This window comes from Vulpes vulpes, chromosome 13, assembly GCF_048418805.1.
Source record: "Vulpes vulpes isolate BD-2025 chromosome 13, VulVul3, whole genome shotgun sequence".
Taxonomy (NCBI): domain Eukaryota; kingdom Metazoa; phylum Chordata; class Mammalia; order Carnivora; family Canidae; genus Vulpes; species Vulpes vulpes.
In genome coordinates, this window is record NC_132792.1 from 81,136,667 (window position 1) to 81,163,844 (window position 27,178).

General features: G+C 51.5%; 1 protein-coding gene across 1 annotated transcript; it reads left to right on the forward strand.

The window, feature by feature from the left end:
• Nucleotides 1-7,091: 7,091 nt before the first annotated feature.
• Nucleotides 7,092-26,659, forward strand: LIPG (lipase G, endothelial type). Its single transcript, XM_072734791.1, has 10 exons — nt 7,092-7,313; nt 10,117-10,298; nt 11,944-12,123; nt 13,435-13,546; nt 18,550-18,771; nt 20,151-20,393; nt 21,111-21,231; nt 21,869-22,087; nt 24,033-24,137; nt 24,623-26,659. Exons 1-10 carry the CDS (start codon nt 7,217-7,219, stop codon nt 24,654-24,656), a joined length of 1,515 nt encoding a protein of 504 aa, XP_072590892.1. The 5' UTR covers nt 7,092-7,216; the 3' UTR covers nt 24,657-26,659.
• Nucleotides 26,660-27,178: the final 519 nt, after the last annotated feature.

The following is a 27,178-nucleotide window of genomic DNA, read 5'->3' on the forward strand; positions in this document are numbered from 1 at the left end:
GCTTTGACAGTTGCAGAGTGTTCATCCTTAGCCCAGGAAGGGGGTCCAAGGACATGGAGCAGATGGGTGTGATGGTGGAGGTTTGGTCTGTGCTCTTCTGATTGGTTTTATTTTCCCAGTGAAATGGGAAGTCAGATCTTCAGGATGAGGAATGGGGAGGATGGGGGAAGTCTGAGGGGAGAGGAAAAGGTGTGAGAGGCTTGTCTAAGAGAAGGGGTAGGAGGAGGAACTTGTCTAAGGGAACGTGAGTTGACTGCTAGACTGCTTGAGGTTAGTGGCTGTTATTTTAATTTAGGAAAGCTTGGGTTTTGTTTTGTTTTGTCTTCCAGCTGTGATCTGTTATATAGATGTAGGAATAGGTGAAAAACTGGATTTGACGTAAGATTTGGTAGTTAAAGGGAATTTATCTGGGGATAAATCGAGCACTTTGGGGGCCTGGGTGGATAGAAGAGTTGGTCACTACCCACCTTTCCTTATGGTTATTGATCTCTTTAGATAAGTTGGGGTCCATTCTTCATCACATATTTTGCTAGAAGATGGACCTTTTTGCATTAGATCAAAAAAATATTTTTTGCACAGACCTTCGGACATGCTGGAACATTTAAAATTCAGTGATCTAGGCTTCCAGGCTGTCATCTGAATCATTTTGCATGGTTCTCAGTTGGCCACCAGTTCCCCTGCCTCAGCCTTTCCTGTGCCCTGTTCTGTTGTGCAGAAGTGACAGTAGTAGAGAGAAGGGGTCCCTGGGGGTCCTGCCTGGTGGCTCAGCTGGGAATCTTCCACACAACGTGGGTGCTGTCCTCCCATCCTCTCCGTGGCAGGTGCCTGCTTAGGACCCCAAAGCTCTTTGGTTGGTATCACCATGGTTATTTAGTTTCTGGATGTGGGGCTTATTGGAGAAGATTACTAAGGGGGATTAAATGGCAGTCTGAGCTTTGTGGGGGGTGCAGGGTGTGAGTGGGGCTCGATACCCTTTCCCGGGCCTCATCCTGATAATGCAGCCCAGCGCTGCAGACGATCTCTCCCCAAATAATGTGCTCAGTGTGCCTGGCTGGTTTCTCAGGTAAATTCCTTTAAACTCTCCAACCCCCTGGTTAAACCCAGTATTTGATCTGCTCCATGCCGTGTAGACGCAGGAGGAAAACAGCCACATGTAAACTGCATGTGTGAATTTGCAGGAACATCTCTTATTAAGAAGAATTACTCAGCTCCCATTAGACGTCTTCTGAGAGGAAGAATTCTAGGTATTGAAGTGTGTGGATCTGCAAAGGAGGGGCAAATACAAGCAAAGGAACAAACCCAGACACGCCTACTCAGAGCTAGCTTCTTCAGTGAATAGGAAAGCTGAGGTCATATCACAAGTGGAGATTTAAACTGAGCCTCACTTAACTTCCTCTGTGGTTATAGTTCCTAACCCAGTACTTTCCAAATGATGTTTCTGGAGAATTCTGAGCCTTAACCAAATTCTTTGTGGGATGAGGTTTCTGTGGTCCAATCAATTAAGCAAAAGTGGAATACTCTGTCCCCCTCTTATAGATTCATAATTCACTTTGCTTATGTAATTAATCATTCAACCAATGTTTCAGGAGCTCTTTCTATTTGCCAGGCTTTATGCTGGGCTCCAAGAAGAGAAAAATGAACAAAAACAAACCCAGCAGCTGCTTTGATGGACATTAATCAAATAGCCAAACAACACAATATCTAATTAAGGGTACCTGGGGGGCTGTTAGTTAACCGTCTGCCTTAAGCTCCGGTCATCATCCTAGGGTCCCGTGATTGAGCCCTTGGTCAGGCTCCCTGCTCGGTGTGGGGGTGGGGGGTGTGGGAGAGGTGTCTGCTTCTCCCTCTGCCTCTCCCCCTCCACTCATGCTCTGACTCTCCCTTTCTCTATCTCTCTCAAATAAATAAAAAAAAAATCTTAAAAAAATAATGTCTAATTATAGACCCCGGTAAATTCTATAAAAGACAGGAATGTGCTTATAGAAAACCTGGAGAAATTCTGGAGACCTTCGGACATGGTTGCATGGTTCTCCGGGGTCAGGGAAAGTTTCTCTGAAGAAGGAACACAAATGGTATCTGAGGTTGGAAAAGAGTCAGCATTAACCAGGTCACAGGCCAAATCTTGACACTTTAGAATGTCCAGTAGAAATAGAATGTGAGTCACGTGTTATTCAAGTTTCCACATCACAGCAGCCACATTACAAAAAATAAAAATATGAAATTAATTTTAAAGTATACTTTATATAATTCAGCATATCCACAATAGTGTCATTTCAACGTTTAATCAACATAAACGATACGAATGCAGTATTTTATATACTTCTTTGTTGTCAGTCTTTGCAATGCGCTGTGTCTTTTCTATGCACAGCACGTCTTTGTCGAGATTGGTCCCATTTCCGGGGTTCAGTAGCCACAGGTAGCTCGTGGGTGTTGTACTGGACAGAAGACAGAGGAGCTGCAGATAAGGCCCATGGCCAGGGAGGGTGGAGGGTGGTGTGAGGTGGGGCGGTGTCTCCTCCAGGGCAGCCCACGGACAGTGCTGTAGGCCATGTGAAGAAGTTTTCTTTTCTTTTCTTTTTTTATTTTTAAGATTTTATTTATTTATTCATGGGAGACACAGGCAGAGGGAGAAGCAGGCTCCCTGCGGGGAGCCCGATGTAGACTCCATCCTGGACCCTAGGATCACACTCTGAGCCCAAGGCAGACACTCAACCGCTGAGCCTCCCAGGTGACCCCATGTGAAGGATCTTGAACTTGAAGCTACTGAAGAGTTAAATCCTATTGAAGTTCCTCAGGAGTTCTGAGACGAGGAAGCCTGCTTTAGCCCGTTTTACTCAGCGTGCCCGTTTTATTCCATGTACCACCCGTTATGTACCACCTCTTACCATCCCGGTCCCACACATTGGGAAGTGCGGCTCCAGCCTTTCCTTTTGGAAGAAATGTGGCTGCCGATTGATAGAAACCTCAGTGGCTGGAGGCCTCAGGCCTTTGCATTTATCAAAGAGAGAGTTTAACTCCTGGGCCTCAGGCAGAGCTAAGAGGCAGTAAGCAGAGGGCTGCCTTCCCTTGAGGGAAGCTTGGCATTCCCTTGCCAGTCTCCACAGGTGTAAGCCACTCAGAGGGACCCAAGTGCCAGCTGAGAGGCGGGACCGAAGGCCATTCTGTCCTTTAAGAGTTTCTCAAGTCCCACTCCCATCCAATAGTTTTTCCTATCAATGATTCCCTTATATTTTTTTCTTCTTTGAACAGGAGACGTTCAAAGGTGAGTGAGGTGTGCATTTTATGGTATTTTCCATTTCTTTTTGAGTTTCTTATAGCATTTAGCATCGTGCTGGACACCTGACAGGTGTTGAATAAATATCTGAAGAGGTCAAGTTTGTGTTCTTTTTCTCTTTTCTCTTTTGGAACCAGTGGTATACCTTTATTCCAGGTTTCCCACTGAGTCTGACCCTCACAGCTCACCATCATCTTTTCTGTCTTTGAACACAGAGAGGACGTAAGAAAAACACTGATCTTGAATTCAGAAACCTCGATTCATGCCCCATCTTTGCCTCTTTACCAGCTCTGTGATCTGGAGCAGGTAGTTAATTTGGGTGAGCCTTGGTTTTGTTATTTGTGAAGCGAGATAGTTCTATTAAATGATCTCTAAGATTTGTTTTATATTTTTAAAGAAGATTTTATTTATTTGAGAGAGGGAAAGAGCCTGAGTGTGGGAAGGCTCAGAGGGAGAAGGAGAAGCAGACTCCCCACTGAGCAGGGAGCCCCACTCTGGGCTGAGTCTCAGAACCCCGAGATCATGACCTGAGCTGAAGGCAGATGCTCAACCTACTGAGCCACCCAGATGCCCCACTTAAATTTATTTTAGTTTTTAACACTAACTCTCTGCCGTCCAGTATAGTGGTCACCAGGCTAATGTGATTTGACGTGCATTGTAAGTATAAAATATGCACTGGATTTTAAAACAAGGATGTAAAATATCTCATGAACAATTTTTCATATTGATTACATGTTGAAATACTATTTTAGATATATTGTGTTAGATAAAATACATTATTTAAGTTAATTTCACAGGTTTCTTTTTATCTTTTTGTGTTGCTACTAGAAAATGTAAAATCACATATGTGGCATTATGGACTGAGTTGTGTCCCTTCTTCCAAATTTATATGTTGAAGCCCTACTCCCCACCCACCCCCAGGATGATGGTATTTAGAGATGGGGCCCTTGAAAGATAATTAGCTTTAGATGAGGGCAGGAGGTTGAGGCCCTAATGATGGAATGAGCGTTCTTATAAGAAGAGACCAGAGAGCTTGCCCGCTCTCTGTCTCTGTTTCTCTCCCTGCCACATGAGGACACAGTGAGAAGACAGCTATCTACAAGCCAAAAAAGAGGGTTCTCATCAGAACCCAACCATGCTGGCTCTCAAGCACAGACTTCTAGCCTTCAGAACTGTGAGAAAATAAATTTCTGTTGTTTGAGCCCTCCACTCTGTGGTATTTTGTTACTGTGAGCCGAGCTGATGAGGACATGTGGCTTGTGTTCCTTTTCTGTTAGACAGCCCTGAATGTCTGGTCGTTCCTACACAGCAATCTGTTGCCACTTCTAACCTTCTACTTTGTGTTCATGAGAGCAGGGATGGCCTCCTGAACACTCTTTGGGGGTGCCCAGCCCAGCATTTTACCTGTAGTAGTTGCTCAGTTAACGTCTGGCAGTTGAATCATCTTAGATGCAAGCAATAGGATTTCTGGCTCATTTATGCAGAAGAGGAACTCATTAAAATGATACTGGCTGGTAACCCGAATCGCTGCAGGGCACAGGAACCAGGCTTGGGAGAGTATTCAGGCAGGTGGCAGCACCTGAGTGCCACTGCGGGCTGGCCTCCTGGTAATCCCACTGCTGCCCCAGAGAACCAGAGCTGGCTGCTCCAGCTGCTGCCCCCCGTGGTCGTGTGCTTCTGGCCTCACTGCCTTCCAGTTCAGAGTTTGATTTGCTGGATTTAAGTTCTACCTGTAGGGAGGCTGGAAAGGTCTCATAAGAGGGAAATTCATTTATTTCACCTAGAATGGTGCCTTTGCATATTAGCAGCCAAAAAGAATGACCAGAATCCTTTACTAGAATAGCCCGAGGGGATCCCTGGGTGGCGCAGCGGTTTCGCGCCTGCCTTTGGCCCAGGGCGCGATCCTGGAGACCCGGGATCGAATCCCACATCGGGCTCCCGGTGCATGGAGCCTGCTTCTCCCTCTGCCTGTGTCTCTGCCTCTCTCTCTCTGACTATCATAAACAAAAACAAAACAAAACAAAAAAAAAATAGAATAGCCCGAGACTTTGAAATTTTGACTGTGACACAAACAGAATTTCTGTTGAAAGTCCCCAGACAGGGGCTTCCTCCACACAGGAGGCTCCCCAGGTCTCCTCACAGTTGTCCTGGAAAGTATGAAGCCTGATGAATAGCTGATGTTACACATTACTCTTATGCTGCAAATGTAATTCATTATGTCCTTTGCCGATTCTTACTTCGTATTTTAATACAGAGACACAGGGGGGCACTCTAACCAACCAGCAATAAAACCTAAGCGGCTTCAGAGCCGTGGCAGTTAAAAAAAAAAAAAAAAAAAAAGGTAATACCTGACTTATGTCTGGGTTGTTTGCCAAAGGAGGAGAGCTGGAGGGGAAATGGAAGCAACTTTCTGGGGGGCCTTGACCATCCCATGAAGGGCCCGGGGTTTGCACTAAAAACTCAAGCCGGCCTGCCCCTCGGGACTCGCTGCAGCACGCGGGAGGACAAGGCGCGCTCCGCGGCAGCTGGAGGAACAAAAGCGGAGAGGAGAGGCGGGAGCGGGCCTGCGGCTCCGGGCTGCTTTCCCTTCCGCCGCCTCCGGCTGCAGCCCGGCCCGGGCCAGGGCAGGACGGGCTCCCGCCGCGGGGTCCCCGGAGGCCGAAGGCGCGGGCTGGCCGCCCGGGTGCCGCCCTGCCCCCGCCCTGCCCCCGCCCTGCCCCCGCCCCCAGCGCTCCGCGGCCGCCCCCCGTGGTCCCGGCCACCGCCCGCGCGCCCCGAGTCCGGCTCTGGCTCTCCGCCCTCCGTCCCGGGGTCCCTGGGGGGCCAGGGCCAGCCCCGGGGGGGCAGGGACGCCGGCCGGCGCGGGAAGGGGGAATGACCGAGGGAAGGCAAGGGGAGCGGCTGCTCGGTTCCCCCGACGGGAGCTGCGCTGCGCACGCTGGGCGGGACCGGAGCCGCACGTCTGGCTGCGCCCCCCTCGGGCGCCCCGCGCTGTGCGCGTCGTGGCTTTCAGCCCCCCCGACCGCCCAACTGCGCGGACGGTCCCCACCCGAGGACTGCGGGCCCCCGGACGACCTCGGCCTGGGGAAGCCAGAGGCGGACAGCGGCCGGGAGGAGGGCCTGCGCGACCCCGCGGAGCCCTGCCCGTCGCCGTCCGGGCTCCCCGCTCGCACCTGTGGCGCGGGCCTCGCTGGGGGCGGGGGCGCCGGGCGCGGGGAGCGCAGGGCCCGGGGACGCTGCCCTCCCGGCTGCGGCTCGCGGCGCGGAAAGCCCGGTGCCGGCGCAGGGGAGGCTCCGCGCTTGGGAAAGGGTGGGCCTCCTCCTCCGGGGGTCGCGCCCCCAGCAGGCGCAGCGTTTCGGGGCAGGCCTGGGGGCCAAGCGCGGGCCCGGGGGGACGCGGGGTAGCGGGGCCGGGCCGCGGGCCGGGCGGGCGGGGGCGAGGCGCGCGCGTGCGGCGTCCCCGCGGCGGGTGTGCGGCGCTTCCATTCAAACCGCGGAGTCTCGGCTCTGGCGTCACGAAGGTGTGACCAATCAGAGTCCGGGGGCAGGAATAAATTATGCAGATCACCATCTGGCGATGGGTCAGATGACTCCCAGACTTTTGAAAAGTGCCTCGCCGGGAGCCCGAGGAGTGACAGCGGCGGTTCTGGCTCCCCGGGCGGCGGCACGCGCGAGGGCAGCCGGGTCTGGCGCTCCTCCCGCCGCTCCTCCCGCCGCTCCTCCCGCCGCTCCCGCTCCCGCCGCTCCTCCCGCCGCCGCCGCTCCTCCCCGGCGCCGCCGCTCCCGCCGCTCCCGCCGCTCCCCCCCGCCGCGCGGGCCAGCCCCCGCTCCACTGCCAGCCGCACCTGCCGCGGCTCGGGCCGGCGCTCCGGGCCAGGAGACCGAGACCCCGAGACGCGCTCCCGTCGCGGCGCGCGCGGCAAGGGGGCGCGGCGGGGAAGGATGCGGAGCTCCGTCCCTCTGCTCTGCCTCTGCGCCGCCTGCTGCTGCTTGGCGGCGGGGGGCCGCACGCCCCGGGGGCCGGAGGCCCGGCCGCAAGGTACGGTGCAGCGAGTCCCATTAGCCCCGCACCCACCCACCCCCCGCCACGGGCGCCACGTCCCCTCTGTGTCCTGTCCACCCCTTTACCGGCCCTGCCTGCTTCCCGCCGAATCCTCTGGTCTTTCCTACGACCCCAGAGCTCCTCCTGCTCGGCTCCGCAGGTGACTTTCCCTGGCGCGTCCGACGAGGACTTGGGGCGGGGCGGGAGGGGGCGCCGCTGAGAGGCTGCAGGGCGCCGGGTTGCCCTGGCCGGCCCCACCCCTTCCACGAGGAGGTTCCCCGGATCCCTGCGGTCCCGCCCGCCGCTCTTCAACCTTCGCTTTGCGAGGCAAGAAGGTGCTAGAGAGCTACGTCGCCTGGTGCCCCCCTCCTAACCCGGGTGTGGGTGTTTGGAAAGTTGAGGTGGCAGAGCCGGGATTAGTACCTGCGGGAGCCTTGGACGAGTGACTGCGGGAAGCTGCTGGCCTTACTGCTCCGGGCGGCCAGCCTCCTCCTCCCTTACACCCTTTTCCAGTCACTGCTCTTGCTCTCACCACCTCTCCTCACCTTCCTCCTCCTGGATGCTGCTTTTCTTTCTTCTGAGTTCTATATGGCAGTCTCTCCCATTAGAGGAAGCCTGCCCTGGCCGGAAGAGGGTAGGGTCACCCACCTGGGGTGCCGGGTCAATTAGTGAAGCGGTGGAGAGGGGAGATCCCCTACACAGCACCCCATTATTTCATCTTCTATTCTTCTGAGGTTGAGCCAAATGATGTTGGTCCATGTCAGCTTATGGACATGCAGGCGCGTTAATTTGGGTGAATGAGAGAGCCTTGCTTTACTCAACATGCTCTAGTGCTAACTAGAAGTGTGACCGGGGTAGTCGCATCTCTAGCTCCTCTCCCGTAAAACGCTACCGTTCCTTCCAACTGATGGGTTCCGCAATTCTGAGTATCTGTGGGCCATTCTTTCAGTGCCCACCTAGTGCCAGGCCGTCTTCTAGGTGTGGGGGATACAATGAACAAAACAGATGGAGACCCCTGCCTTCTGGAGCTAGTAGGAAGACGGACAATAAACCCATTAAAAGATATAAATGATGCTCAGTAGGAAAAAAGTAAAGCAGAGAGGGAGAAACAGGGTGCTGAAGGAAAAGGTGGGCCAGTTTTCATCTGTGGTCAGGCTTCCCTCCCTGAGAGGTTGACACTGAGCAGGGAACTGAATGAAGGAGGGAACAGAAGGATCCCAGAGCGTACAGGGATGAAGAAAAGTCACGGAGTCCCAGAGGTTGAAGTGACCCAGGCCGAACGTAGTAGTAATAAAGCTGGAGAATTCCGGGGTCAGAGAAGGCCAGATGCTCAGGTGAATGTTGGTATGGCACTATGTGGGTTCATCCACCAATGTGCCCCAGGAAGCCAGAAGACTTGTTTTCTTTTTCTCCTACAATTCCCCATCTGGTCTCTATGAATGGCTATTTGGGTGGGAATCAGGGCAGCAGACTATTTTTGTCCATGGTTCAGATTTCTGCTATTGGGGCTTTTGTTCATCACTTTAATGTTGGTCAACCTGACGTTTGCTCATGCATTTTCTGGAACTCTGTCCTTTTTATATCAGGTGTATTCTTTTCCTCCCCACCACCCTCTTCACCACCACCTTCTCTACCATTTTGGTCTCTCTATTCATGATTTCATTTGGGATCCATTTGATTTGATATCCATTCTGGGACAAATGAAACTCCCAGAGTGGTCATTTGGTACTTTTCCCCCTTGATTTCTGGGTGACAGGAGAGTTCGATTTGTTAATTTCCTGGCCTGTTACAAGGGGATGGATAGTTTCCTGGATGGCTGGAAGAATGCTGGATGAAGGATTCGTTTAAGACTGTCCGTAATAGCATGGCGATGCCAGTGCTTCGTGTTAAGAGGCCACAGGGACATCAGTGTTTTGGGAGCGGGGCACTGTGTGTGAGCAGTGGAGCTGAAAGTAGCCTTTGCTGCTCTTACGAATTTCCCCATGGCTTCAGTCATTTATTTGACAAACTGAAAGAATGTCTGGCACATTTCTGGTACTGCAGGGAGTCCTGAGGATGCCGGAGGTCTTCAGAGTAAGTGCTGGAATCTAGCTGGGAATGCTAGGGGAAGCCCGTCGTGTGATAGCTGATGGCTTCTTATCTCTAATTCCAAAATCTAGAATCTTCCAAAATTGGAACATTTGTTTGGTAATTCGTTTGGCAGCAAGACTTGGCCTTACCCGCCCTGAATTCATTTGGCAGCAAAAACTGACCAGAACTGGCACGAAGCTGCCTATAATATTTATTTTTGCCCTCGAGTTGGTGTGTAGTTATGTATTTCCCTACAGAAATATTAGTGTGTTTGATAATTGGGGGATGCCCCGACTACACCGGGGATTTCATGTATCACATGGCTTCTGTACCCTAATGCCTTTCTAACATCTGAAATGTTCTGAATTCTGAATCTTAGCTGGTCCCAAGCATTTCAGGAAAATAATCAAGGACTAAGTAGTCATGTGAGGGGAGGAAAGAGAACTCGTTTGATACAGAAGAGGAGAGAAAAGCAAGAGACACCTGTTTATTTTAGAGTCACGGTACTTAGTGCCTGTGACAACTAATATTCTTAAATATTGAGGAGACGTCCCTTTATTATAGCGTTGCAACTCTTCTGGGAAGTGAGGAGAAACCAGTCAGCAGATATCAAAACTAAAACCCAGAGGATTAAGTCACACGTTCAAGATTGAACTAGAACTAGACCCCGGATCTCTCGTTTTCCCCAGCCCACACTAGGTGCACCCATGCCCTGTTCTCTTTCCCCCAGATGAGCGCCACAGAGCCAGGGACGTACAGGTTACTGCCAAGCCTCCTGTGAGATTTAACCTTCGCACCTCTGAGGACTCGGAGCATGAAGGCTGCTACCTCCCCGTCGGCCACGACCAGCCTTTGGAAGACTGTGGCTTCAACGTGACGGCCAAAACCTTTTTCATCATTCATGGGTGGACGGTGAGGCCGGTGGGGGAAGCTCCGCAGCCTGACACAAGATTTGGTTTCCTTTGTTTTGGTTGATTTAAAAGAAGACTGGTGCTTCCAGATTCTGTGCTCTCTCTCTCCCCCTTCTCTTGTGGGCTGCTTGTGTTTCAGACAGCTGTGAAGAATGTAATGGGCACGTCGCAGAGGGGGCAATGTGGACTCCAGCAGGGTGGCATTTAATGCTGGCACACAGCGGGCTTTCGGAGAGTGGCTCTCCTGAAGGCAGCGGTCCAGCTCCACTGGCTCTTGAGGGGCCCTCTAATTACACTTAATTACATTGGTCAACCACTGCCTGGCGGGGGCCGTCCCTCCCTGAGAGCCAAGCTGAGCGGCAGCAACTTGACTGGCTCTGAGAGTCCCTGAAGAGCCAGCTGGCCTGGCTCGCTGGCCGCCATTGGCACCGTGCCCTCCTGTTTGTATAGAGATGGCTCCGGTTAAAGGCACTGGGGCTCTTTATGTGCCCTAGCCGAGCAATGCACATTGAAAGGCCCATGACAAACTTCAACAAAAAAGGGCTTTAATGCTCAGCTTAAAAGCTTTTGACCAGTGAGGGGTTCATTCATTCATATAATGATGGTCTGTAGGAAAATGACACTATTAAGTGAGTAGGTCTCTGCCTGGGCTAATTGGGAGGGGACATTCTTCCTTTTAATGATGAGAAATTCATATCTGTGACATGCTTTCTGGGTCTTTAGGTCTATCACCAACTGCTGGGGTCAGGCCTGGGGGCAAGTGCCTATCTCCCTAGTGTGCCCGAAGAGATGGTTAGGTGCTTGTCTATCCATCCTCATCCCACAGCCTACAATTAGAATCCTGCAATTGAACCTTTTTAAGACCCCCCCCACCCCCCCGTCAGAATGCAAATACAGACTGCCTGCAACTTACAAATGGGTCGCATTCCAGAAAGTTCTTTTGTAATCTGTTTGGAACTTGGAACAGCAGTTTCCCATAGAGGCAAGATTGTAAATGGCGTTTGGGTTCCCAGGCCAGGCACAGAAAATCTATTTATCTAATAATGTACATGTGGATAGGTTTACAACTGGACCTAGGCACTATATATAACTTTGTTTCTGTGGGAAAATGTGTTCTGAGTTCTAATTTGGGATTCCAGGGACAGATCTTCCCTACTCTGGAATCAAGAGGGATGGCAGACATGGATTGTGGGAAGGGGTCATTTGTTAACTCAGAGTTTGCCTACGAGACAGCATCTCCTTGCATCTCTGACAGAGAAGCTAATTCACCAGGGCAACCTTTCCCATCTGACTTTGGGGCAACTTGCTTGTCTGTGACAGGGACTTATGCCCACCCCAGGCCAGAATCGCTACCAACACTTATCGCTTAGTCGTAGGCCTAGTGGACAGTAAGTGGCAGCGTGAGACACCGGCTGTGGGACTTCTGCTGGGAAAAGCAAGATAGAAAGAGCAATGGAAGACAAACACTCATGCAGCAGTCCTGCCTGTGGCTGGCCTTGCTCACGTGCAAGTGTTTGGTGCCTGAGCAGCCATTGTGAAAGCTCTGGAATTGGCCAGGGAGAGGGTCATGGAACTGAATTCCATATTCATTAGGACTTATGAAACCCCTAAGAAGAATGTTTTCAAATGTTCTGTTTTCTTTGCAGATGAGTGGCATGCTTGAAAGTTGGCTGTACAAACTTGTGTCAGCCCTACAGACAAGAGAGAAGGAAGCCAACGTCGTGGTGGTTGACTGGCTTCCCCTGGCCCACCAGCTCTACACAGACGCCGTCAATAACACTAGAGTGGTGGGATACAGTGTTGCCAGGATGCTTGACTGGCTGCAGGTAAGTGCTTTTACAAACAAGATCTTGAATCTGAAACTTCTTAAGAAAACACAGCTCCGTGAACCTCAGGATTCTAAGAGTATCTTCGGGATTCAACTTTTTGCTTGAAATACTTGAAAGCTGGAACTCTGGAAAGCATTTTGATGATTGATATATCTCCGGATCTTGCCTATTCCTTTGTTTGTCAGAACCACATTTGCCTGACAGGTCATTCAGGTTGGGAATTGTCAGGAGCCAGGACCAGCTTGAAATCTTGAAATCTGGGACGCCTGGGTGGCTCAGCGGTTGAGCGCCTGCCTTTGGCCCAGGGCTTGATCCTGGAGTCCCGGGATCAAGTCCCACGTCGGGCTCCCAGCATGGAGCCTGCTTCTCCCTCTGCCTGTGTCTCTGCCATTCTCTCTCTCTGTTTCTTATGAATTAAAAAAAAAGAAATAGAAAAAGAAAAAGAAATCTTGAAATCTTACTAGAGTCTGCTCTTTCCTTGGAAGGGTGGCGGTCCTCAGGGAGAAGAGAGCATTGGTTCCAACATATGCAGCCTAATGCTACGCTTAAAATATTAAGCGTGGGAAACAGATGCCAAGGTCCTACATTCACTCTGTATGAGTTAATGATTTGCCTGAGATCTGCGGACCTACCTGGAGGCAGGGGTGTACTGGCAAAGTAACCCCATTATTGGGGCATTTCCAGCCTGACCTTCCTTTTGCCCGTGGAGTCTGATGCATGCTGATAGCATTCAGGGCAGGGTTCTCGAGCAGTACCTCAGCTCTCTGCCTGGGTTGTTCTGTAGGGCTCAATTTCTGAGTTGTGGGGTCAAAGCCCCATCTCCTCCCCCAACCAGTGAAGTGACATTTCAGGGTATGATGCTTCCACTCTGGGGTCCTGGGTGGGCTGGTGGTGAGCAGGTTAGCACTTTCTGGGGCCTAAGAAGCTGTAGGCTGTGAAAGAGTAGGCTGTGGTTGGCACTTAGTCCTCAGTGATCCTGGTGGCTTAGTGGTCCATGTAGCCACCCCACCTCCCATAGTGCTGAGAGAAGGGAGATGGAGCCGAAGGGTCAGGTGTGTAGCTTCTAGTCATAACCCCCCTTGCCCCAAACACTAGGCACACAAAGTGCCGTGAAGGCCTCTTGCCTTCTCCTCCCTGGCTGTGTCCATCCCTGTCTCCTTGCCAGGCATGTGGGCCACGCCCTGGAAAGTCTCTGTCTCTGGTTCCCAGGGCTCTTCCTTGTTGCCATAGAATTATTGAATTGTCGGGACCCTGTGGGCTCAGGGTCACCCGCACGCTGCACTCACACACTTTTGTGGCTTCCTGCAGGAGAAGGATGATTTTTCTCTCGGGAATGTTCACTTGATCGGCTACAGCCTCGGAGCTCACGTGGCTGGGTACGCTGGCAACTTCGTGAAAGGCACGGTGGGCAGGATCACAGGTAGGCTCTGCTTCCCACGTGATCGGCTGACCCCTGAGCTTCCTCAGCAGCTCCACCGAGCTGGCTTTTCTGAAATGCAGTACTCCCCCGGAAGCAGCACATGGGGGCCCTAGAGGGCTAGCCTCGGAAGGGACCCAGAGAATATCTAATCCAGAGCTTTCAAGGGTTCTATTTGGTCACAGAGTCCTTCTTTCAGGTTGACCTTGTATGGGACCCCGATAGATGAGACAGGTAGAAGGGACGTTCTAGTCGAAGCCAGGTAGATGTTAGGCAGTCCTAGCTTTGCTACGGGCCTTCCGGTTCCCCAGAGAAATCTCGGGGTCCCTGAGCACCAGTTTGAAAACCACCGGTCTGGTCTGCTGAGCAAGGAAATGCCCGGGGGCAAACAGCAAATAACCAAGGTGCAGAACTTCGGTGGATCCTGACCTGTGAACCTTGAGGGCTCACTCTGTTCTCTGCCAGTGATGCTTAGGACCTCAAGGGAAATGAACCCTGGTGGATTCTTATTTGAATTCCACCTCATTTCTGTTTCATCCACCACCAGCCTTTTCCCACTGTGTGCTGGCATGCTTATTAGTGGTCATTATCTGTTTAGAAAGGGTACTTAAACTTCATTGTTAAATAAGCCCTTCTGGTATTGGTACCCGGGTCGTTAGTAAGAAATTTGCATTTTCCATCCTGGTGAACTTCTGATCTGTGTTTGGATTCGATCATTTAGTGATTTGAAAAGTGTGAAAGATTTTCTTTTCCACTGTTATGCTTCCTCAACTCTGTAACACAGAGCTTCCTCCAGGCTGAAATTAATGGCAAATTTGTGGCCCTAAACTTTTTTTAAAAAAAGATTTTGTTTATTTATCTGAGATAGAGAGAAAGAGCGATAGAGAGAGCATCAGCAGGGAGCAGGTGGAAAGGCAGCAGCAGGATGTAGGGCTCGACCCAGGACCCCAGGATCATGACCTGAGCCGAAGGCAGACCTTCAGCCACTGAGCCCTCCAAGAGCCCCATGTTGCCCTAAAATTTTATCTTCCTTCCGGAATTCTTTTATTTTTCTTCACTCCCATCTTCCTTCTTGCCTCCAAGATACCAGGACCCGACTGGTCATCTACAAGGAAAGATATGATCTGTGTCTTTCCCGGCAGTGCTTTTATTTTAAAACACAAAGAAGTCCTGTCTAAAACAGAGGAGTCCTTAGCTAACAAGTGACATAGTAAAGGTAGATGTTCATGTTTTAGTACCAAGCTAATGGAGTAGTTTAAAAAAAAAAAAAAAAAAAAAATATATATATATATATATATATATATATATATATATATATATTCGTGAGATTGTATTGGCCTGTGTCACATCATCCTTGGGCTTTGGTCTAGCGTGCACACATGTATGCACACACACACCCCTATAGGTCCTGTTATTTGATTTAGGAAACCTCAAGAGCCTTTTTGTTTCCCAAGATCTTGGGGCCCGAGCACCCAGGGGGCAGGACCATGTGGCTGCCCGTGCCTACCCGCGTAGCTGCAGTGCGGGGCCGTAAGCCACTCCAGCTCTGGTGGCCACGCAGCCCCCAGCCCAGCCAGACGCTCAGATTCAGAGCCCGCCTCGTTCAAGCTGCAGCCCGTAGGAGTGTCCCCTCCACACCCCCCAGCTGTGGATCCTCCCTTTCCCTCTTTCTGAATCTGACAGTGATGGGGCTGGGGGAGGGTGTTCTGGGACCCTCCACCCACTCCTCCCCCCTCCCAGTGCCTGTTTGGGTGGTGGCCTCCGAGACAACGGCTCTGCTGACGGAATGCTAAAATCAGTGCTCCGTGCAGCTTGTGTGTCCCGAGCACGCTCCTTCTCTCCAGCCTTTCTCTGCGGTGGGGGCCTGGTAGGTGTTCAGGAAATTATACCCTCTACCCTCAGCACCTCAAGGATGGGCTCACCTGACGTGGCTGTGTGCTCGCCCGATGGGGGAGGCGGGTGTGTACTCCTCTTCTGTGTCAGTAGACTCCCCATGAGCCAGGGAACCAGGTGGTCCCAAGGGGTACAAGGACCAGATTGCAGCTTGAGTGGGGTCCTGAGGCCAACAGGGGCAACACCCGAACCCTGGTCTTGCTTGGATTAGAGCTATGGCCTGGGGTTTGCCAGTTTTACCTTCTTTGGCTTTTGACAGAATTCTGTGCTGTGCTAGGGAAGAGGTCATATATTTCTGTTAGTCATAAACAGATAAGCGGATTCATTCATTTATTTAAGAAATAGGGTTAAGGGTCTACTCTACAGACTGTGGGCCAGATGCTTCCTAATGTCAAGCACCACCTAAGCTAAGCTGTGACAGGTACTGGGTGCTAGCTCGAAGACTTGTCACAATGGGGTCGCGGGGGCCTCTTGGCTTCATTTTACAGGTGGGGAAACGGGGACTCTGTGCTGAAATAATGGGATCAATGTCTAACCGTCATAAGTAGCAGAGCCAGGATTCAAATGCAGGCTGGCAGATTGCGGAGGCCGCACCCAGCCACCAGCCCCTATCACTCCTCTCCTTTGCTGGTGGATATAAAACAGTGATGCAAGGGCAGCAGGCCCTGCCCTGCTAGGCCTCCGTGCAGAGGCTCTCTGGGGTGTGCATGCGTGTGCATGTGTGTGCAACTTTCATTGGCTGAAGAGAATGTCTTTGGAAGGGCTCTGACTGCATGGAAGAAAGGGTGGCTCTTTGCTTTTGCTTTTCTTGGAGGGGACGAGAGCTCCCTCCGATTCCCGGTGAGAAAAAAGTAAATGGGGCAGCCTTCCCCGGAGAGTCTGTGAGGCCTGGTTATGCATTGGGCTGGGTGAGTCCAGTCCGGGTAGGCAAAGCTCGCAGCCCCCAGGCCCTGCCCCCAGCCCCCAGGCCCCAGGCCCTGCCCCCAGCCCCCAGCCCCCAGGTCCTGCCCCCAGCCCCTAGCCCCCAGCCCCTGCCCCCAGCCCCCAGCCCCCAGCCCCAGCCCCCAGCACCCAGCCAGTCCTGTCCAGGAGCCCTGCCACTGCCTGCATTCCTCTGGCACAGCTGGGTTTCCATGGCTCTGATGGTCTGGTGGAGACTTTTATTCACATCAAGCAAAGAGCCCCTCCCTTGTATTGGTTGCAAAGCAGAATGGTCTTCTTTCTCTCTTTTTTTAATTCCAGAAAACATAGCAAGAAGCAGGGGGCGGCTGCCTGTGTTGGGACCACAGCCCTTGGCAGCCTCTGAACTGAGGCATCTCGGGCGGTGCTGGGGGTCACTGCTCCTGTGCCACTGTTCTTTTGGGCCTGGGGCTGCTGATGAACCGCCAGGCACCCTGCGCTTCCAGGCATTTATCTAAACTTCTTCTGGAACCTGCTTATTTTCATGCATGACGCGTTTCATAAGTTTACTGTTGACTCCAGACGGTAGCTCTGCCTGCTGTGTAGCCTGAAATCAGCCCAGTGATTCAAGGCTCACTGTGTGCTCCCTGGTTCTCTTGCACTGGGGCTTGGGGGTCCTATTACCCATCTCCTCCTTGTATGACTCTGTTCTTGGTCTTAACTCCTCCGACGTGGTGTTTCTGGACCACGGTGCCTGGGCCTCAGTGCTGTTCACATTTGGGTCAGCTAATGCTTTGTTGTGGGAACTGATCTGCTCATTGCTGGATGTTTATCAGTCTCCCTGGCCTCTGCCCACCAGCTGCTAGCAGCTTCTCTCTCTCCACAACTGTGACAACCACAAATGTCTGCAGACATCGCCAAATTTCCCCTTAGCAGCAAACTCACTCCCAGCTGAGAACCACTGTTCTAGACTAAACAGTGTACAGTACTCTCAGCTTCCTCCGGGCCCTCGCCTGTGTCTGTAGGGCAGAGGGCCCTCCAGGCTGGCATGAAGTCAGCTCCCACAATCACTTGAGCTTGGTAATAGCAGCTAGTACTTACATTGACAAGCACTTAATCTCTTAATATCTCACATGAACTGTGTGGATTAAGATGTTCAGGTTCAGTTTTATCGATGATACTGAAGGTGGAAGATGTTTTTTCCAATCTTCAGGCTGGAAATTCACAGACCATCTCCTTTTAGGATCTTCAGATTCAATTCAAAGACCACCTCCTTTTATAATCACCTGGGGAAACCAGACTCGTTAATCAAAATCTCTAGGGGGCTGGGGAATCCGAAACTCAGGCTTTGCCAGTTCTTTTCTTCGGATGGTTTACATTCATGTGGTTCCAAAATAAAAGTCTCTTATCATTGCTGCCACCTACTAGGTCCTCCCTGCCACCTCTCTGCTGCACGCATATATACAAGTAGCCAGTGGCTTGTGTATCCTTCCAGACGTTTATGTAGCCACCTAATAGACTTTGGATTTTCCGCAAGCTCCCAGTGATATTTGTGCTGTTTCAAATGTGAGAACCAGTTCTCTCTATGCTGCTGTTTGCCTGGGCAGTGCAGAAAGTCTATAGGCAAAAAGATTTCTCCCTCTAGCTGCAAAATACAGGAATTCTGGAGGCCTGGGACACGGGTCCTCAGTGTAAGTCTGGTGTGCCCTCCACCCCTGATTTCACCAGTCCACCCTTGGGCCAGATTCATCGCTAAAGGAAGGGGAAGAGTAAGTCCACATGCAAACAGCTCAGTTTGGGAAAACTGAGTGCTCCCTCCAGAAGATGTGGGTAGCCTGGTTATTCCATGACAAGCCTGCTACACTAAGGCCGTGGAAGGCTTTCAATGGGAGAATAAATGAGATGAATGGCTTAGTTAGGCTAGCCTGAGTTCTTTCTAGAATGGCTTCATTTCTGATGGTCTGGGGATCCTGGGAGCTGCATGGCCTTGTGAACCCGGCAGCTAGTTTTCTGAGTCAGTTGAGTTGTCAGGACAGTTCTGAAGGCTTCAGAAGAAAGTAAAAGGTCCCTGACTGCATGCATCACCCTATTTCAGGTTGAGGGGGCTGGCTCTGAGGAGGCCTCATTATACACACATGGGCTTACTCGTAAGTCAGGTCTCATGCCCTTGGTCCACCCAACACAGCTAGTCTTGGCTCCCCCTCCCACTCTAGGTTTGGATCCTGCTGGGCCCATGTTTGAAGGAGTGGACATCCATAGGAGGCTGTCCCCTGACGACGCAGACTTCGTGGATGTCCTCCACACTTACACACGTTCCTTCGGCTTGAGCATTGGGATCCAGATGCCTGTGGGCCACATCGACATCTACCCCAATGGGGGGGACTTCCAGCCAGGCTGTGGACTCAATGATGTGTTGGGCTCAATTGCATATGGAAGTAAGTTCCTATTTTCTGCCTCACGTAGAGGTTTCACTGGGTGATCACAGCTCCTCCAAAATCAGCACGAGCTGGTCTTGCTGCCACCAATGTTCATTTCATTGCATGCACACCCTCCATGGGGCCTCCAACCCCGTGTACCGTTCATTTTTCTGTGGGCTTATTAACAGCAATCTGTTGGCCTCTGCTTTGCATTCTCATACTTTGAGGTCCTGGTTATTATTGCTTAATTTCTTTTTACAAGAAAAGGAACATATATTTGTTGGGGAAAAAAAAGTCAAGCAATGCAGAGTTGCATAGAGCATTCTCCCACCCCCTCTTTACTCTTCAAAGGTAGCCAATGGGGGCAATTTTGTGTGTATCCTTCTGGTCTGGTTTTCTTTTTAAATGTGTGTGTGTGTGTATGAGATTATAGTTTTTGAAATCACGTTGTTCTGTAACTTTACTTTTTTAGTCATAATATACATAATGAATATTCTTAAACACCAGAGCACATAGATTTGCTTACCTTATTCTTTTAAAAGTCTGTACAATATTCTACGGCATGGATGCACTATAATTTAATTTTTTGTGACATTTTATTTTTATCTTTTTAACAAGATTTATTTATTTGAGAGAGAGAGAGAGCGCGCGCGCACAAGCAGGAGGGAGGAACAGAGGGAGAAACAGACTCACCCCTGAGCAGGGAGCCTGATGCAGGACTCAATCCCAGGACCTGGGATCATGACCTGAGCTGAAGGCAGATGCTTAACTGACTGAGCCCCCCAGGTGCCCCTTTTGTGACATTTTAAAAAAGTAAAATCAAGATGATGTCTCCATTCACTGATGATTTACCGTCTGCATGCCTGAGCCCATTCCCAGCACACTTGGGCTGAACTGAATTTGCTGCTGAAACTCAAGTGTGGTGGAGTAACCGGGCTCTTCCCAGGTTTCCCACTCGATCACTACCCCAGGGCCCACCAGCATTGCGAGGTCTTGGCCCCTGTTGGTTCTCTGCGCTCTGATGCTCTGCCCTTTGGATGTCCCACTCCCTCATGCAGTCTTAAGACTGTAGCCCTCTCTCAGTGTGATCATATCCAAGTGGCCCTTGAAGGCTTAGAGGTGACGGCATCCTTAAGGCCAGTGGTGTTACCGAGGAAGGGATGGGATGGCTTTGTCCAATTTTTCTTAAGGTCCTCCAATTTAAGGAACGATTGGCTTTAGCTTCTGGTGACCAGAGATAATGATGTACGTGGACTAGAAAATCCAAATTATGCTCCTAACTTTGTAACCATCTGATCGTGTGACTCTGAGCAAGTTAGGGACTCTCTCTGGGCCTTGGGGGGGCGTGATCTGTATTTGATGAGAGGCTCATCCTGTGTGTTCTCTGCCCACCCCAGCAATCACGGAGGTGGTGAAATGTGAGCACGAGCGGGCCGTGCACCTCTTTGTTGACTCCCTGGTGAATCAGGACAAGCCGAGTTTTGCGTTCCAGTGCACAGACTCAAATCGCTTCAAAAAGGGGATCTGTCTCAGCTGCCGGAAGAACCGGTGTAATAGTATCGGCTACAACGCGAAGAAAACGAGGAGCAAGAGGAACAGCAAAATGTATCTCAAAACCCGGGCGGGCATGCCTTTCAGAGGTAACCCCCATCCCCCCTGGCGCCTGCCCAATGGCCTTCATCTTTTCCCTTCTTCTCAGTTCCATATTGTGGAAAGGGCAGGTCCCAACCCAGGACGTGTGGCAGAGGCACAGTGAACTCAGATCACTGCACATCACACGATGTTGTGCGCACCCTAGGAAAGCTGATCTTGCCGAATAAGTGGTGGGAACTCTTTTGCTGCGTATCATCATTGTGTGATCACAATATCAATACCTTGAATTTGTATTAAGATCAGAATTTTTCGTTGCCTTGCCTTTGGCTTTCGTGAAGCTGTTTAGTATTTTCCTCCTTTGAGTGTCACAACTAACCTGAGAATGGACCAAGAGGGAGTCGGCATGATGTTGTGCATTTTTACAACATATTCTAAAACCCAGCAGTTTTGTGGGTGCTGTTTGACCTATAGAGGAAGCTGGGGCTCAGAGAGTGAATGCGTTGGCCCTTAATTCAAGGTCGCACAGCTAGAGAGTTGCTAGGCTGGAACCAGCTCCCCCTCTCAGATCCCCAAACTCCCAAGTTTGGGGCTTGTTTTATACTGTAGTGATCCCTCATCCCATCGGGCTGAATGAGAGCAGAGGGAGGCTGGGTTGGACTGAGGGACCCTTAAGAACTCGGGGTGCTGGGTGACTCAGGTTGAGTCGGGGTGTCCTGAGATTACCAGAAAAGCTCACACATGCCTTTGTTCTGCTATCTCCGCAGTTTACCATTATCAGATGAAAATCCATATCTTCAGCTACAAGAATGTGGGAGAAATCGAACCCAACTTTTATGTCACCCTTTATGGCACCAGCGCAGACTCCCAGACTCTGCCTTTGGAAATGTAAGTCGCAAGCTCCCTTTGATGGGCTCGGGACCAAGGACAAGTCAGTGTGAGAATGAGCGAGCATGAGAGCATGTGAACGAGTGCAGGGAAGTGTAGCCTGAGTGCTGGCGGGATGGGCTGGGTGGCTCCAGAGGCCCCTGTGGTCCACACTCCCCACCAAGCCCTTTCTGGGCGGGATGCTCCTGGATGAGTCAGCAGCAGGAGAAGCTGCTGGATCAGCTGGACAGAAACTGCTGTTTCATTTCAGGCAACGCCTGACACCTGAGGCAGTAGGAAATTTGGAACACAAATGCCATTCCTGTACTGTTTCTAATCTGTGGGAAGGGCGCATAGCAGCGTGTATCTGTTGGTCACACGCAAGGTGCAGAGCAATATGCTGTGTAGTGTGGGGATGGCCAGGTCATGTCATCAAAGTACTCACTTCCTAGGGCTCAGGGTGTGAGCCGCACACACATGGGGGCAGGACAGGTCCCCGAGTGTCAGGTGAGGGGTACAGGCAGGAAGGGGCTGGGAGTTCAAGGGAGACTAGTGTGTGTGGGCCCATTTCACGGTGGTCCCCACGGGACAGGTGCTACCACTGTGTCACCCCACAGAGAGGCAGGTCAGTGACACCTGCTCCTGTGTCCCCTTGTAGAGTGGAGCAGATTGGGCTAAATGCCACCAATACCTTCCTGGTCTACACTGAGGAGGACCTGGGCGACCTCTTGAAGATTAAACTCACCTGGGAGGGGGCGGCTCAGTCCTGGTACAACCTGTGGAAGGAGCTTCGCAGTTACCTGTCTCAGCCCCGCAGCATGGAGAAGGAGCTGAGCATCAGGCGCATCCGGGTCAAGTCTGGGGAGACTCAGCGCAGGTAAGGGGCATGGGCGCTTTCTGGGCTCCGTGTCCCTGGGGAGCGGAGGGCGGCGGCCTCTGCAGCAGCTTCTCCTGTGCTGAGCTTGCGCTTCCCAGTGTTCTGTCTGCAGGGTCTGGGGCAGCCCCCCAGATGGCTTCGTAAGGAAAAGTGAACACTGTACAGCAAGACCTCTGGCAGCCGTGGCATCAGTTGTGTCCCGATGCCGGGCCCTCGGCTGCGGCAGGGGGCAGAGTGGGGGCTGGAGTCCAGCCATCGTTGCACCTGCTGCGCCAGTGTCGGCCCAGAGGAGGGAGGGCTTGTCCTGCACGGGGCTCTCGGGGAGCCCTGCCTCACTGACCCGTCTTCGCTTGCCCCTGTGTCGGGAGCAAACCAGGGTATCCAGCCTGGGGAGCCCCCGTGGTGAGGGCTGCCAACCCCTGGTTTCCCCAGCCCCTGATTTTCGGAGGGCTATACGCTTCCTTCACAGACTGTGAGTCAGGCTCATGGGCCGGGCCTGACGTCAGGGGCGCAGAGCCGTCTCTGCCAGGCCCACCCGCGGCCCCTGCCGTGTGACCGCAGGCCTCGCCTGGGAACTGCAGACCTGTGTGTCTCGGCCCTAACGCTGCACCTTGGCTCTCTGAGCAGGAGCCGGGGAAGCCCGTGGGGCCTTGGTCACGAGAGGGGGGCTTTCTCGCCACGTGTTTCTGTGGACTGCTGGGAGTCGCGGGCAACCTCGGGGTGACGGGAAGTGGCCCCCGCTGTCTCTGTTCCTAGTCTGCTGTTTCTCTGTGTCACAGCCCTTCCTGTTTCCCGCTTCCATCCATCGCCTGTGGTGCCATGTGGCCGAGGCGGGGAGGGAGGCTTGGGGCCCTTGTCCGAGAGGTTCTGGTCTAGAAACACGTCACCCGGGGACAGCTGAAGGCCCTTTGCCCCCTGCCCCGCCCTGGGTTTCATTAGATGTGTTCTCCAACTTGACGAGATACCATTAAATCTTCTTTCAAAGTGTTTTAGATAAATTGACAACCTAAGAGTGAGAGTCCCGCTCTCCCTTGTCCTTGCCTCCGTTTGGCGGGACACTGTCACCATTCTGAGGGCTGCAAACTGGTCCCTTACTGCATGTTTACATGTTTTAGTTTCCTGATCTCAGTGAGGTATGTCCCCTCCTTATATGTTTATGGGTTGTGTGGGCTTCCTGGCAAAGCTTGCCAAAACTGTTTTGAATGTGGCCTTTTCCCTTTTAGTCTGCATGTCCCATATGTCAGGGTCAGGCGCCCCATACATGTCTTGGTCATGGGTCATGCTAACCACACACTGCTGAGACCCACACACCCTGTATGTCATGGTTGCGGTGGTTATTCGGGTATCGTTTTCTTCTGTGATCCTGGCTGAGCATTTTCTGAACCTTTGATTTAGACTCACAGCTGAATCCCACTTATGCTTGTCACTGGGGATCCATGAGCACCGTATTGGAAATGCCTCAGGGCCCTCCGTTTGGTGGCATTTGCAGTCTGCCCTGGGGATGAGCATCCATGAGCACCTCAGAGCCATGTATGATGTGTTAAGATGGGACAACACATTCATTGTTGACTCCGTGCCATATGAGGCAAAGGCCATAGCACAGACTACATTCGTAGACGTGCTATCAAGATTCAAGGGCATGGGCAATCAGGGAGGCTCCAGAGAGGCCATGCCTCGGGAGGCAGGCAGACTTTTCAATGAACAAACAGTAGAAAGTGAAAGAAGTGTGATGAGATTCTGAATGAACCAGATCACAGAGGGTGTCAGAGCAAGACATGGTTTGGGCACTCGAAGCAGCGAGGGGGAGTTCCGAAGATTTGAGTCGGGTGTGGCCTAATGAAAAGACCCCCTCACTCGGCCCGCTTTGGATCCAGAAAGCACCAGCTGGCCAAGGCACTCCCCTACGAGAGTTGTGGCTACATTGGCAGGTTCTTTTTCTTCCTAGATTGACTTTTTGTGTGGACGACTTCGAGAACACCAGCATTTCCCCTGGCCAAGAGCTCTGGTTTCACAAGTGTCGGGATGGCTGGAGAATGAAAAATGAAACTAGGTAACTGGGACTCTGTCATCTGCAGTGCATGTTGACAGGTCACCCAGCATGTGCTGGACATGGGTCTGGGTGCTTGGGACACAGCACACAATGGGTGCAAATCCCTTCTGCCCTGAATCTGACCTGTCGGGAGAAGGTAGGCCAGTTGGTGGAAGATGCAGGATGTTGTACAGATCTGTGTCCCTTCACCTCTTGTCCTGCCTCTTGCCCCAAGGATGTTCACAGCCTGTGGCCCTGCTGGAATCCGGCCACCTTAGAATGGACCTGTCCATCGAGACCAAGGCTGTGGGAAGGTTCTAGGGCTCCTAGCTTCCTTCCAGGCACGTGTTTGGAGTGGGCATCAGGTGGGAGGTAAGGGTAAGCATATGCTTGGTCTCAATGGACAGGTCCATTCTAAGGTGGCCTGATTGTAAGCAGAGCACACCCTCGGTGCAAGTGCAGACTGCTGTGTTCACCAAATGGGTGACCAAGTGCCCCTCTTCTAGGCTTCCCTTCGGCTCAGCCGCGGAGCTTCCCTGAGGGGCTGCCCCCCCCACCCGCCTCCCAGGGACACAGAGGAGAGTTCCTGCTGACAACCCACCTGATGGAAGGACCCCACTTGGCCTTGACCCTAGCGCCCGGAAGGGTCTGTTTGCTGGGCCCAGGACCTTACCTCCTATGATGGTTGGGACATCTCGCCGGAGGGGACTGCGCATGGCCGCTCCTGCCACCCCTGCTGGCCCCGGATGACTCCAGCTCAGGCCTGTGTGCAAAGGGTGGAGGGCCCGGGCCTCTCCAAGGTGCCCGGTGAGCCTGTGCTTTCCCTGCCAAGAGTTGCTCGTGCAAGGCTGTGAGCTGCCCGAGCGGACCTGAGGGGTGGGGAGGGCTTTCTGCTGGGAGCGGACATGTGTCAGGGTGGCAGACCCGTGATCTCGTTCACCCAGAGAGCCCCAGAGCACCTCACCTGGGGCAGTGGTGAGGCCCTCACTGTTGGGGTTCCATGAGCTGCACTCGATGGATACTGGCCACATGTCAGATGTTCTGTCCTGCCGCCCGGCTTGTCCTGAAAGCACACGTCACTGGCTTTTCTCAGTTTTCCACTGCTTACTTTTTGATGGTACAAATGTGTATTAAGCACTTAAACTTAATTAGCACAAGGCAGTAGATGTATTCATAAACCTTTCCAGATGTAGAGTCCAATGGGGTTGGGATTTCTAGACTCCCTTCCAGTTTAGGTGATCCGTGGATACACACGTGGTGATGGGCATGGGGGACACGGTGGGGGGAGGCTACAGGGCTAAGAGCCAGGATCCTAAGCTTTTGATAGTCTCAGCTGGTTCTTGCTGGTGAACGTGTGTACTCCCTACGTGCGTGTTCCATCACTTGCATCGGAGCAAGCGGGGCACCACATGTGCTGGGGACAGGAGGTGGCCAGTTACCAAATGTGATGGCTTTGGAGCCGAATCTCTTCTGCTCAGGAAGATAGACAGTGTCACGTATCTATTGCACACATCTGTTCACCTGTCATCAGAGCTGGCACTAGGATTTGATAGGGTGTTTTTCCCTCCTTGGCACACCTGGCTCTGATACCAGGGCCTTCTCTGTGTTGAACTCAGAAAAGCCTCCCATTTCAGATCTTAAGATGAATGAATACACGTGAGAGCTGTGAGACTGATTAACTTTTCCAAAGGTTTGCAGGAGCATCGCCAAACTAGAGCCTCACAGCGGGAGGTGAGCGGGGGCCACCACAGGAGCCACCACAGGCTCTACTTACAGCACCTGGCTTCCCGAGCGTCAGCCACATGCCTGCAATCGCACACGGAGCTCGCGGTGGAGTCAGGTCCCGGTTTCCCAGAGGCGAGCCCGTGCTGTGCTCCTCTTTGCAACTTCATCCAGACGTCTACAGCCTTTTCTTGCCAGATGCCCCGATGTGACCAACGAGGAATTGTTTTTCAGAGCCATCCATAAAACCATGAACCCTTTCATTAATGTATAACTGGGAAAGCGACTGTTCCAAGAGGTTGGGCTTTTTATGGGTGAGATTTATTTGGAAGGAGGTGTGATGTCAAGTTGGGGGAGAAGAGTGATTTTCTTTGTACTTAGGTGTTTAAGGGATGTCGTTTGAATCTGCATTGTGCCAAAGTTGTATGATTGTTTAATGCCAAAATTTTGAAGACGTCAGCAGTCAAGTCTTAATTAATTCAAGGTATTTTCTTAAATGGTGTGCTTCTTCTGTTGCTTCTGTGAATGCTTTCTAGCCAAAGTGGACCTTGTATTGACCGTTCATCCCAGTTACTTCTGACTTCTGTTTTTAGTAATAGAAGCCTTAGGAATCAACTCCTCAGTGGGTCTTGTATTTATACATTTGGCTCGAAGCCTTATTTGTATATAATGATGGTTTTTTTTTTTAACACTTAGAATACTATTTATTTCTCAAGTGTATATAATGTATAAAAACAAATATATGGCTAGTTTTTATTTTAAAATTAACCAATTTTGAGATTAGAATTTTAAATAGTAAAATAATAAAAAAGTCTATACAACTCTTTGTGATTTGGCATCTCAATTCTTAATATTTGAAAGAATTATAGCTGCCCAAGCCTAGGTTCTGACAAAAAATTACCTTTGTATAAGCTCTACTCTCTGATACTAATTATTGGAAGGACGTGGATAACAGCTCCTTTCACTAAAGAACAAGATGGGAAATTATTTGAATTGCAGAAGCTCCTGAAGTGTATGTTAGGAAAAAAGGCGGGACATTGGTAAATATCGGGGAGGATGTAGGTTTGATTGCCTGGGACCCAGATAGCAGTGACCCAAGGCAGGTAGCAGCTGAATTCTCTATTATGTTAAAGTCTTGGGTGGTATTGAGGTTCTGCTCCTTAAAGCTGAGAGGGGTCTAGGCTCTAAGTTTTTCCTGTGCCACCCACTGGATGTTCCTCTCATCCCCACAGCCCAAAGTGACCCCCATTGGGTCCCTTTCCAGACTGTGAGAAGGAGGAGGAGAAGTCCAACTCCAGTGAAAATATCGAACTAAATGAAGTTTGTATTTGTTAAAGTCT